Source organism: Erithacus rubecula, assembly GCF_903797595.1.
Source record: "Erithacus rubecula genome assembly, chromosome: Z".
NCBI lineage: Eukaryota > Metazoa > Chordata > Aves > Passeriformes > Muscicapidae > Erithacus > Erithacus rubecula.
Window position 1 is genome coordinate 30,282,496 of NC_136661.1, and position 13,467 is coordinate 30,295,962.

At 42.8% G+C, this 13,467-nt stretch overlaps 1 protein-coding gene across 16 annotated transcripts in view; it reads right to left on the bottom strand.

The window, feature by feature from the left end:
• Positions 1 to 539: 539 nt before the first annotated feature.
• PIAS2 (protein inhibitor of activated STAT 2) overlaps positions 540 to 13,467 on the bottom strand; it is a gene marked incomplete at its 5' end in the record, with an annotated part of 35,190 nt that continues 22,262 nt past the window's right edge. For 2 of the 16 annotated variants that reach the window (XR_013777151.1, XR_013777159.1), the window contains 10 exons: positions 540 to 2,538; positions 3,169 to 3,206; positions 4,462 to 4,520; positions 5,021 to 5,160; positions 7,341 to 7,512; positions 7,947 to 8,080; positions 8,702 to 8,862; positions 9,708 to 9,781; positions 10,276 to 10,381; positions 12,283 to 12,417. Coding sequence is in view for 6 of the 16 variants with exons in the window: in XM_079330344.1 (XP_079186470.1) it covers positions 2,356 to 2,541; positions 3,169 to 3,206; positions 5,021 to 5,160; positions 7,341 to 7,512; positions 7,947 to 8,080; positions 8,702 to 8,862; positions 9,708 to 9,781; positions 10,276 to 10,381; positions 12,283 to 12,417 (1,146 nt within the window). Of the gene's footprint in view, positions 2,542 to 3,168; positions 3,207 to 3,547; positions 3,710 to 4,461; positions 4,521 to 5,020; positions 5,161 to 7,340; positions 7,513 to 7,946; positions 8,081 to 8,701; positions 8,863 to 9,707; positions 9,782 to 10,275; positions 10,382 to 12,282; positions 12,418 to 13,467 lie in introns of all 16 variants that reach the window. The other 14 variants (XR_013777152.1, XR_013777158.1, XM_079330345.1 and 11 more) reach the window with 10 other exon arrangements.

Genomic DNA, 13,467 nt, shown 5'->3' on the forward strand with positions numbered 1-13,467 from the left:
CTGGCCAGTTTGGCTGACCAGGATGGTTGTGGGGCAGGTCCCACCTCAGCTGCAGCCCTTCCCCCTCCCCACCCATCCCAACAAACTCCTTGTTCTCTTGTGGAAGCAGGAGGATGGAAGGGGGCACTGCACTGCTCTGATCCCCATCCTCAGCAGAGTTAAAGGATTCAGGTGTGACACAAGCCTTCTACTTACTGGCCCTGCAGGAAAAGCTGTCACACCACAGCCTGTGACAATCCAGGCTCAAATGTCCTCTGTTACACTGTTGTTGTGGCTCTGGAAGGTTTGAGGATAAATGGAGGCCCTGCCCACAAAAGCTGAAGAATACAATCCTACCTCAGCCCCAATTACTGCCTGCTACATAGAGTACAGCAATTTACAAAATTGCAGCTGTATTTTACTACACCCTGAGTGGTTTAGAGCACAGCCTAAGGACACTTGTCCTCACTTCACCTTTCTGATGTACATTGTGAGATGTTCTCATCCCCTCAGCCAGTTCAGCCACACTTGAGTTTGACATTAAGAGCACAGAGAGCACCTTCAGCAGAGACCAGTTTTAAATCTTTTATTCAGAATTACTCTTGGAACCTCTTTTCCACACTCTACTTATAAGTCAAGTCGACGTGCAATGGTGATGCAGAAAGCACTGATCTGCTGCAGGTCATCAGGAAAAACTCCATGAAAAGCATGGTTTTATTGGAAATAAATCATGCTAACAACTGATCCTTAACAGGTACAAAATATTAAACAGATAAGAAAAAAGAAAAAAGATTGGGTGCACTATTAAGACCAACATGTGAACTCAAGACTGCTGTGAAAAATCATACAAAAAAGGCAATAAGGAACAGTAATGCAGCATTAAAGGTAGGGGTAACAGGGCAGACAAAAGTTACAAAACATCCTGTTTCAATATTTCTCATCCATGTACTTGGTTCAAATACTGTAACAGTACTGGAAGGCAAAAAGCACCAGACATCCAACTAAAAGAGGTAAGAAAAAAGGAACAAAGTTAGCAAAAAAAGTAAGATCTGGTCATTAGGGAAGGAATAATCTCAAATACAGTTACTTAACAGAAACGCAACACTTGGAAAAGCTGTTACTTCAGCATACATAGACAATACCATTATTCCAGCTCCATGGAAATGACTTAGTTTTCCTAGTCTGTAACCTCTTCCACATACAGTACTGCTGAGGTTATCCCCAGGTGTGTGTGGCAGACACCGCGTACACACTAACAAAGCAGCACAGTCATGGGAGGAGTTAAACAGGGCAAAGTTGTTCCCTTTGAAGTAGAAAAGCAACAATCAGGAGGCCAGGAAATGCGGGGCAAAGCATCATTAAGCCCTAAACACACAATTCAAAATTAGGTGGGGACACTGTGCAGCTATGGCTTCTATTTCCTAAAAAGCCAAGCCTCCCTCACAGTCCACCAAGCAGCTGCTGAAGAGCAGAAACCATAATAAGAAAATCCTAGCAAATACTCCCTGCACTGGAGAAAGTTGCTCCTATTTCATTTCCTTACAGCTGCCACAGGAAGCAGCTGCACACTCAGTACACTCAGCTGTATACTGGGAGTTTTTGGTGGTGGTGAGGTGTCCCAATTGTAACATGGCAGCAGAGAGACTGTGTGATGCAGGGTTTGCATAGATAGTCTGTCCCCTTCCTAGCTCAAAGAACACAAAGAGGAAGAGGTCACAGCTTAGGCTCTTGTTGCATTAGCAAAAACCATGAAACTAGGAAAAAAACAACCCCCAACAACTCCATTTATAGAGGCTTCCTGTATGTCCCCAGGTAAGGGGGAAATGGGGAACAAGACATTAAACACAAGTCATGGCTATTTCAAAGCTTCATTTTCTTAATGAAGTTTATTACAGGCCCCAGTGAAAAAATTAAAAATTCACTAATTCTGACACTTCTGCACCTTTACCCTAATTGCTGTCCTAGACTGAGTAAGTGCTTTTCTTTATTATAAACAACCTCATTTGTTTTTACATTATTGCTGTGTTTTACAACAAAATTAGAAACCACTAATGGAATCCACACATGGACAGAAAGTCAGTATCCCCAGAACAAACCAAAAGCTTGAACACGTATTCTCAAAAGGGCCTTTTCTACACCAGCTAGTCAACAAGCAGGGGAAAGTAGAAAGGGGAAAAAAAAAAAAAAAGCTCAACCAAGAAAATCATTCCATCGCATCTCTTCCTACCACCAAACAAATTCACCCCACTCTCCCAGGAGGCAAATCCTTTCAATAAATATCAGCGTGAGCTCCGAGGTGCTGGAATTCCGGGAGGGGAGGGGGTGAGGAGGAGCAGCAGCAGCTGTGTGCATTGCCTGTGGGCCCTGGCCCCGAGGTCAGTCCAGGGAGATGATGTCGGGCGCGCTGCCGCCGCTGCTGGTGATGACGCCGGCCTCGGCCCGGCCCGAGGAGCTAACGTGCGTGCTGCTCTCGTGGTGGCTGGTGGAGGTGATGATGCTGCCAGGCGTGCTGCTTGTTAAGGTTGAGGTGAGACTATCCAAAAACATAGGAGGACAGTACTGCTTGAAACAAACAATGAAGAGTGAAGAGACCAACTGCACGAGGGAAATGTATGCTCTGAAGATACATCTTCCCCACACAACAAGCACCAGACACGCTCCTAGCGGGATCTCAGCGCACCCAGAACCAGAATTCTGCAAATCTGTGACTGAGTGGGGAAGGCAGCCACCAACCTCCTCCCTAACCCTCCCAGAATGCTCTCCAGAATGGTTTGGACTGCGAGATCATCTCATTCCACTCCCTGCCATGGGCAGAGGCACCTTCCACTATCCCGGGCTGCTCCAAGCCCTGCCCAGCCTGGACAATTTCAGGGGTGGGGCAGCCAGAGCTGCTCTGTGCAGCCTATACCAGGGCCTCAAATACACCCTGGGTATATTCAAGTTAGTGTTCAGCACTTTAAAAAGGCAAACTATCAGTAAAAAATGAGTTTCCAGGCTCATAGAAAGGCCAAACTGAATCCTCTTTAATGCATCTTCACTACCAGCTCTTGCTAGGCTTCCCTAGTCTGTAGTTAGGTCTAGCAAGTGAACTGTGAACACAGTTTGATGGTGGCAACCTGGTAATTATTAGACCACAAAGTCACAAAAATCAGACTTGGAAATTAGCCCCACAACAGATCAGAAACATACCTGTGAATCAACTGGGATTAGCGAAAGAAAATCCAGACCTAGGAAGAAGAGAAGGATGATAAATAGACAAGATAGACAAGCCTCTCTTTTATTCACACACAACAAATTTAAGGATTTTTTTTGTGGTTGTAGAACAGATTTTGCAATTCATACAGAGTTTCTAAATGGAATATACCACTGTGACACCACTCTCAACGACTACTTCAGGCAGCAGCAAAACGAGTTATCTAATACAAGTGGCTCTTTTTAAGAATGAGGATGACATAATGATGTACGTCATTACACTGAATACTGCAGGGTGGTTCAATATGGTTGCTTAGATGGAGGTTGCCATTTGGAGCTGTTGGTTCATTAATGCAAGTTTCACTGCATATTGTACCTGACTTGGCCAAACTGGGACATGAAGAGTGTCATCACATTAAAGATGCTGGAATGAAGTAAAGTCACAACATGCACAAGTCCAAAAACAAGCAGCAGGTCTCTTCCTCCACCCACGGGCAGCCAATAAGGAAACATTTCTAATATCATCCCCGTTTTGTGTCTAGACAAATAGAAGGAATGAAGAAGAGGAAACTACAAGTAGTTCAATATATATCCTCCAAGAGCAGTGACAACTAGTGTCCATCTTAAACACCATTAGCTTGTAAGCATTTAGAGAAAGATGTTTAGAATTGCAAAACCAATGAGAAATTACCATATTTTTTGGAGTTTTTTTTCTAAATATTGGCCTTGTGTTTGCTATGTCAACAGAAAGAAATGATATACTCCCTCCCTCTCCCCTCACCTCCAAATCTCTTCTGGCCCATGACATCTCTCCTCCTCTTCTCCATTAGAGAAAAATTTTGAAGGAGATTTTAAAGGTCAGCTGCATTTACAGAACTGACAGTTTCTTTTGTCTGTGCAAGTTCTAGAACTTCAGTTGGTAAGAGCTGGAAAACAGTTCTAGAGTACTGTTCTCTCAGCTTATCCTTCTATTTCTTAACAAGGGAGAAGTGGAGGGAGGGAGCAGTAAGGGAGCCAAAATGGACAAAGAAACAAGGGGAATGATATCCATCTCATTGCCAAACTGGTGCTGAAAGAAGAGGAAAAAACCCAGAGATGTTGCAGGGGAGGAATGGAGACAGGCAATGGAGCAGGGAAAGGGGAAGTACAGGAGGCCAAAGTGACACCTGTCACCACAAGTCACCACTTCCTGGGCTCTGGGTTTGTTACAGCCGGCCAAGAGAACCCCAGAGTCCCTATACACAGTGTTCTTTTCAAGGAGCCAGGATAGAAAACAATCAGTATCCCCACCTTTTGTCTGATATTTAGCAGCAGTGTTGAAGAATACATCATAGGCATTTAGGGTATGTCTAGGTAAAGAAAGTCAATAGAGGTCAGCTCACAGATTGTAGCTCACCTTAACCTTTTTCATACAGTCTAGACAGAGCACCACTACAATCAGCTAGCAGAGTAACTACACTGAGGGCTGGGATGAGTCAGCACCCTCACACCTCTAGTAACTAAAACAAGCAACTACTCTCCCTCAGCATCTACAACACGTAACTACTGGATGTTTACACAAAGTCTGGCTGAGCATGACAAGAGCAGTTTCTGGCTGCAGTGCTCAAGTGCCAGTTTGTACCCCAAAAGCAGTGTTTGTCACATCACTGCTGTGAAATGCAATCTGAAAATGGGCAGACAGCCTGCACTAGGCTTGTCTAGACATCACATCAGTGCCATACTGCATATAGACTTGTTCCATTAAAAAAAAACCAAAAAACAAAAAAGAGTTAATAAATTCTTTCCATTTCTACCCACCCCGTAAATTAATACTGCTGTCAGAACACACACAAAAACACCCAGCACCTACCTGGCAAGTCTGATGAAATACTGGATATTGGTGGGTGATGGAATGGTACTGGGTAGTCTGTTAATGAAGGAGGAATAGCAGCAGCATCGACCGTCGTCACGCTGGGCACTCTGGCAGTGGATGGCTGATACATGAGAACCCTGTTTCAAACAGCATGGGAAATTACAAACAACCTGGCTGTTAGCTGCACAAGGGAAACCAAGCACTGCTATGCACTCTCATTCACAAGTCACCGTGAGACAACAAAGCTACAGTGTGGCTACTCACTACACAGTACTCCACTCTAATTTCCTTTTTCATAACAGTCTTCATAAAAACATGACCATATCTTGGCTCTCAACAGCAGCTGTGACATAAGACCAATTTTGCATTAAAACAAAGTACAGTGCTGGAGTCACTGGCAACAGTCAAAGACAGAAAGGGGTGTCTGTGAGCACCCACAGAGGGATGTGCAGGTGACCAGAGCCAGGAGGAGAGAGCTCCGTTTGATTTCTCCACAGAACTGCAGCTCAGTGACCACTCAGTTACACCAAGGGCACAACTGACCCACAGGATGACACAGATTACACAGGTGGCAATTAAATATAAGCATGTCTTTACTCATAGCCTCCAGTTCAGCTCTCAAGGAGCATGGCACAACCCTTCTGCTTCTCCTCACGCTGCTCTACCTGTTGGCAGCATTGTTACAAACACCACCACAGCTCAGGCACCAGCCACATGCATAAACAGTTCATGAACTCCAAGTCAGGTGGAAACACACAGAACTCTGCTCCCAGATACTCCACATCACTCCTCCAGCCATCAGTGTAATCCACTCATCTTCCTTCCCACACTCCTGGTTTATCTACTTCTGATGTCAGAAGCTTGGATTTCAGACCCTCCCTTCTCAGGCACCTCTCATACTTCACTCAGCCTACACTGTTGCTGCCTCTAAGAAGACACCCTACTTTTCTCAAAACTAGCATTCAGACAACATTGTTTAAAGGAGATAAGCTATATTCCAAAAGCCTGGCTTTGAAGAATGAAAATATGCCATACCCATACCAAAAAAACAGGGAGAATACATGGGTCATAGAGAGAAAAGAAGTCAGTCCTCCTGCAATTACAGTTACAGGTAGCCATCTCAAACATAGGAGCATGGAAGGAAGTCTTGGTGCCTTCTGAAACTTCATTAAGAGATGTATTTGTAGCTACACTTTCTTCTAAAAGCGAGTAAGAGTCTCTTGTAGAAGGACTCATCCACAATCCTCACAAAAAAGCAACAGCATTGCAGTATCACTGCTGAAAGTGGTTGAAGATGACCAACTACTTGCTCACCAAGGACCACACAGACATTCCTGTGGACTAGAGACTCACCACACTTGCTCATTACTTCTGAAACAGAAGGGGAACCTTCAAAACAGAAGGGGATTTGGTTTATTATTATTATTATTATTTCAGTACAAGTCATATGCCACTACACAGAGACAAACACACACCTCATGCAGGCAGCAACACTAACTGAGGAGCCTAAAAAGCTAAGCATGGAGCAGTGAGTGCTGGTCAGCCTGACCAGTGGCCCTCACTCCTGCAGATCTGGGATGCCCCACAGGCCAAGAGCAGGAACATTATGGGAGCCACAAGCAGCACCCAAGCTGAAGTGCACACACCAGGACAGACAGAAGGTGGCACAGCAGCAGAGAAGCTGGTCAAGCCAGGTGCTGACATCAGGCCTGACTACAAAGATGGAGGAGCTGCCAGAGGACTTGGGAAGTCATTGGTTGTACTAATTAAGGTGCAGGACTGACTGATGACCACAGCCAACAACAGCATCCAAGACATTCCAGAATGTAACAGAGAGATGGAGGAAAAGCTCATCTTGATTCAAAACAGCAAAGTGGCTCCCTTCCAAAACTGACAGGATGGATGAAACACACAACACAGTCTTATTCCCTGGACACCAGAGCAGATTAGATAGAGGATACAGCAGACAGTAAAATAAAAGCCTTTAAGATGACACTAACTCAGCAAGAATGCATAAAGTTCCTCCACTTGGCATAATCTACTTTCTCAGAACACTGCCCACTAGCTTAGCCAGGTTCCTTTACTACAGAGAAATGTCCCTGCAAACACAGCAACAGTCAGAGCAAGTCTTTTGTCACGTGTAAATCTATTTAATAGTGTTTTGCCTGTACAAAGTAACTGTATCAATACAACCTTCTGTAGGAGAGGCCTAGAAGTTCTCCTCTGCAAGTGTAGAGCTGGATCCCAAGTACATTCCTCTACAGATCAGTTCAGCTGAGACATTACAGAAAAACAACTAACTTTAAAATTGACAAACCCTTTGGTTGGGCTTCCGTGTATTTCAGACATAAATATGCACTTCCTTTTGGCTGGAGGATCTTCTTCTTCATCAGAAGAGCTTTCCACTGTCAAGTCGATAACGTCAACCTTCTTCTTGTTTACCTCACTGGCCACTGTCACGGAACATGGTTTGCTAACAACACTGGAACCTGAGGAAGAAAATAAAACATCATTGTTCTCCAAAAGCTGGTGATGTCAGCAGTTTATATCTTCAAGAGAACCAGGAACTCAGATCCTGTATAATAGATCACCTTCCTGGCCATTACAAAGAATGTCATGCCCCAGTACCTGCTTTATGACTCTGTCACATTGAGACTATTAAAGAACAAACTTCTGTTTTCACTTACCATTTTAAGGATGTAAAGCAAAAGCAAACTTTCATTTTCTTAACTGCTGTTATAAAGAGCAAAGAAAAAAATGCACTCTTAGAGACACAACCTTTCTTTTGTAATTTAAATTACAAGAAGCTTAGAAGCAGTAAGTCTTCCACAAAACAAGCACCAACATCCACATGCATTATCCAAGCTACAACTAAGTCTCTAAGACTTGGGCTGGTTTGCAACCAGTACCCAGATGTACATACTTTCTATCTTGGTGCACTGGGGACTTGACACTTTCACAGCTTCCTTCTTTGGCCTCATGGGGCACCAGGAGCCATCTTCCTGGAATTTGATCTCATCCACATCAGAACATTCATTAAGGATTTCCATAAAGAGGCTGAAAAAGCAAAGTTTCACTTTTGAGTCTACATTTTTATTCTAAGTGAATGACATTTTTATTCGAAGTGAAAAGGAGACAAAAAAAGATAATTATGATCACCTTCTACCCACTGTGTCTTCTCTACCCCTAGTTGTTCTTTACCTGAAAGCCTGTAATTACAGCCTCTGCAGATATCAGGAAATATGACTATTCCAACCCAGCCATAGCTCACTCTGACACTACTCCAAAACACAGATTTCCATACTGAAGCAGAAATCATCATCCCTTGAACCAAGTTCAACACTTGGTTCAACACTTATTATGACTTAGAAGTTACAATTTGAAGTCAACAACTTTCAGGAATGGAAACATGTAAAAGGAAGACCCAACCTTAGATGCTGAATTTATAATTCTCCAGAGGAAATACACTGAGACTCAAGTTAGATGGTGCAGTTAGGAGATAAACTTACACAGGTCATTATGGGAAGAGAAACTAATAGAGTCTAATGGTTCCTGCAGTCTGAAGCATTTTGGCAAAAAACAGTATGAAATGGCTAAACCTCAAGTCACAAAAGTAACTACTGAGTACATAATGAAAAATTCCAAGTAATTATGTAATTTGCAAAGCCAGTCTCTCACCCATCTAGTATTAGGCTCTCGTAAGCTGCCTTTTTGTCACAGACAGGGCAGATCCAGGTAGGCTTCTTTTCATTCATTTGAAGATAAAGAGCAGCATCAAAACATTGCAGGTGTGTGCAAGTCACAGCACGGCATGGGATTGTCAGTCTCATTTTCCCCAGCTGCAGGAGATGCATTTAAAGGATTTCAGAACAAGACAGAGAAACAGGACTGAATGGTTAACAGTGAATCCAGAGACACTTGGTGAAATAACTCCTCCTGTTCACTCCAGAGTGCCTGAGGCTAAAGCTGCTGCAAGTAAATCCACCCCACCACAGCACCCACACAGTGCTCCTAAAGGAAAAATGAAGTCCTGCTCCAAGGCTTCATTCACCACATTGAGAACATTCAGAAACACTTCTAATGGACCTGTAACATTATTTACAGTATTTTATTTTTACTGAACAATCTACTGAAGTACCCACTTCCATAATTTTCTTTTAATCCAATATTTCAGGTGTTTTTCTGAGCTCCAGTTACTTGTTAATACTCATAATGACCAATTTCTACCTGGGAAGAGAACGCCCAGGGCAGCATTACCTTGTTATAAGCTGCTGACTTCTTTTTTGTTTGCTACTGTATCTGCAGTATAGGCAAAGCCACCAAGATGAGGAGATAAGAGGTTTTAATTATCACTCCATTCTTTAATTACTCTGTCAGCCTGCCTGATTAGCCTCAGCACGTCAATACAGGAGATTAATCCTTCCACAGGCCTCACTGTACACAAGCAGCAGCTTGACTCAGTGCATCACAGCTGAGGCATTCACAGTCCTAAACCACAACTGGGTTACTGCTGCTATGACCAGGTGCTTGCAGATGCACCCTTCTCTCCATTATTTTATCTTGGCTTATTAATAAAATATAAAATTAGTGAGGTTTCCAAAGCAAAGCCTTCAAAAACCAGCCTAATTCTGCATTACAGATGAAAATATGATTCTGTTATCTGGAAATTTTGAGCCATACTTACAGGACACATCAGAGAGACCCGCAGACTGGTTGTGGCAATCTCACTATCAGGATCTGCAGTTAGTTTTTCTTTAACTATTAAAATAAAGTAGTTATACATAGGGGTCATTATTTAAAATAATAACACTGATTCAGCAGCACATGCACTTTTCTTTCAGCTATCTAAAAAAATTAATCTAGGAAACTAGTTCCTAAACAACAACATTTTCATTACTTATAAGCAAATTGCAAACTGCATCACATTGTCTTATGCTGTTTAACTGCAGATGCAGTAACAGCTACTACAGAGCAAACTCAACCCAACATGTCAAGGGATAAATGAACCATTATGAGTGAGGCACAAGTGAAGAGAATTCAGGACATCTGGCTGCACCTCACAACCCAGCACAGAAAAGAGTGCTTGTGGCAATCTCATAACCACATTTCAGATGGGATCTCTGCATTTGCTCCCTAAAAATCCTGACTGAAAAAGAGCATAATGCAGCAAATATCTTCTGCATTACCAATTCTAGTTTTAAAGAGCCACTAACCACCCTCCAAACATACAGACAGGTAAGTTAATTACTTACTTAGTGCTCTGGAATGATCAGGGTTTCTGATACCTTTCATTTTCAACCTCTGCAAAAGCATAGCTGAGGTGAGCTGGCGAACCAGATACACAGACATGGAGTAATTCTACAAAAAGAAGGATTAAATGTTGACTTCATACAGTACTCCCACTATGAAAACAGATGACTATTTACACTAGTTTAAACAAAAGTGTGACTTTTTGTTTAATCATTATGATGAGCATTGACAGACAACTTCAAGTCTGTGGAGGTCCAACATTCTGCCAGAATTCTCTGGCCAATCAGGTCTAATTATCCTGCTCCAGTTATGACTGAACTAAAAGGTAAATTCCACATCCAAGAGAGAATCTGGGCCCTTCTCCTGGAAAGATCATACGTGACACATTTTGCACATGTAGTCTTCAAAGAACTTCTCACATTTTCTCTCCTTAATCTTCCCCTTTTTTCTAGTGTCTGTGGAGAGCTCAAAGAGTCATTTGACAAGAGATAAATTGTCTTTATGGTACAAACAACAGCTTCAGATGGTACAGAGCTGCCCTAGCTTCTTCATACCTTTTCTTTAGCTTGTTCTGTACTTCTAAGCCCAGCCTTGTTACGTTCTGCTTAGACTGGCCCCATTCCCCAGCATTCTCTACTCCTCCCTAACTCACACCACTTGTCAGCTTCTTTTGTTCAGTGTTCACTCCCTCTTCTAGGTCACAAATGAAAAGTCTGCAAGCTCCAGTGCTGCAGGATAATAATGGTTTCATCTGTGTAACAAGAACAACCCGTGACTTCTTATTTCTACAGCCTGCCAGCCACCTTCCTATGGCTCCTGCACTGCCTGGGTAGTGCACAGGAACTTCAAACAACCCCTACAGCCTGCTACTCCTTTACCACCTATAGGAAAAACAGCTCTTACCTAGAGGAGAATATAAAGCATTCTAATTGCACATGAAACCACTAAGAAACCCAGATTTTTGAGTTTTTTTCCCTTAAAGAATGGCCACCTGTTGCCTTACAGAGAGGATTCTACAGGCTCAAGTTGGCCCAGCACTGAGGGGCTTATGCCCCCTTGGCTCACAGCCCTCCAGTATCAGCCCAATCCATGCCAACAGGCCCTTATGTGACACCCCATGCTATTCCCCAGGGTTTCACTTTGAGGATGAAAAGCAGAGAATTCTGGCACAAGCACTACACCACAGAACTCACTTCACCTCTCAGGGCAAGGGGAGGATGTCCAAGCATTCTGAGTCATCTGCTTCCATCAGAGTATATTTTGGCAATACAGGGAGGAAAGCTAGCAGGCATCAGCACGAGAGGCCAAGACCACACACAGGATTGGAGCCACTTTAGGATTCTGTGCTTTGACTGGGAAGCAATGGCTCAGATTCTTCTCGCCATCCCTGTTCTAGAAAATGATCCTCTGATGTCAGCCCTGCCCTTCATTTATTTTTTGAACATTAGCTTCCAATCCATTTTTTTTTTTGTATTTTAATATAAAAGCTAATACTGAAGTCTCTTTGAAATATGTGGTATTTTTAGTCCAGAGAATTTGATTTTAAATAAAACCTTTTAAGAGAAAACTGCTTTGATAACTGCATCCAGAATTCACACAACCAGTCACAGACAAGGAATAAACAGTTCTTGACTTGACAACAGCTGAAAAAGTGCTGCAACAGTTATTTAAAACTAGAATGAACTAAAAAATTCCTTGCACTCATCTTTCATTATACAGGGGGATTTACTTCACATGACAAAAACAGTTTGTTATTTTGGACATGCATTTCAGGCAAACTCTAAAAACAGACTTTCTAATGTGAATCCTGTAAGAAAATCTTTCCATGGTATGCGAATCTCACATATGTTACTGAAAATTACCACAGTTCTAGAGCAAACTAGAAACAAAAATAAGTTCAGCCATCTAATACAAAACACTTTGCCAGCCACATCAGGCAGCAGAGGAGCAGAAATGCCCAAACAGGTTATTTAGATGACTTCTCTCATTCTATAGAACATGCAGGTTACCTTTCCAATTTCAGAAGCCCAAGAAATGGAAATCTGGTTTGGCACTGCTGAGGACAGCCTAACAAGAGATGTGATATTCAAGGGACGCCCAGGTCGCTTCTGTTCAATTCCATTTTTTGGTGGTGGAGCATATCCCTGTGGAAAAAAGGACAATGGATGTGTTACCCAGTCTCCCACTGTACTCTGGAACTGTTGACACATACTTGTTAGTTTCAGACAGATCTATGAGACACAGGCAAACTCACAGGCTCTCTAGTCTGGAGAGCAAAGCCAGCATTTATTCTGAGAAATATCAGACACTCACAGTGATCTACAGTAGATCACCAGAAGTCAAACACAGTTAAAAAGCATTTGTTGTTTTGGAACAGTTTTATAGAAGCACTGGAAAGGTGGAAGAACACAGTTTGGGTCCAGGTAAATTCACTGAAAGAGTAGAAGGTCATGTGGATATTTTGTCCTCTTTCCCCCCATGCCCTACTGGAACAGAGTGAAACATCACAAGGTTACAGCCTTAGTTAAAAACAGATCAAGTAATGAAGACTCAACTCAGTGCTTCACACACTGAAAACACTTAACTGATTAAGAAACAATTACTCCTTGGTCCAAAAGCTCCATGTCTCCTCAGTGACAGTGAGGATTTTGCCTTGGATCAACTACACCTCTCCCCATTAGCAACAGGTGTCACCTGTCCTCAGCCAAGGCCCCTGAAGAAGGACTGCACATGGAGTACCAGCTGTACTTAAGAGATCACACAACCAGAGTGGTTTGGGTTGGAACTGACCTTAAAGATCATCCAGTTCCAATGCCCTTGTCACTCTATAAGCCAGCAGCTTATTCGTCTCGCCCTGCATCTGTCACGGTGAAAACAAGCCAGTCTGCCACTGCTACCCTGAGAATCCCTGCTCTGAGCTCACAGCCAGCCTCAAACTCATCTCAAACTCACCCTGCACCTGAAGGATGCCAGCAAGATGCAGCTCAGCCTCCTGCACAGACCTTATTGATGCATTTCCAGACAGAGTTGTTTCAAACAAAAAACTCACCCAGGAAAGATATGCTGGGAAAAAATATGTATTTCTTTAACCAGAGAAATACACATTCACAACCTAGTGCTTGGAAAAGGAGTTACTTTGAAAGATGCTAAATCTGGAAACAATAATAATAATAAAAATAAAATATGTGTATGTA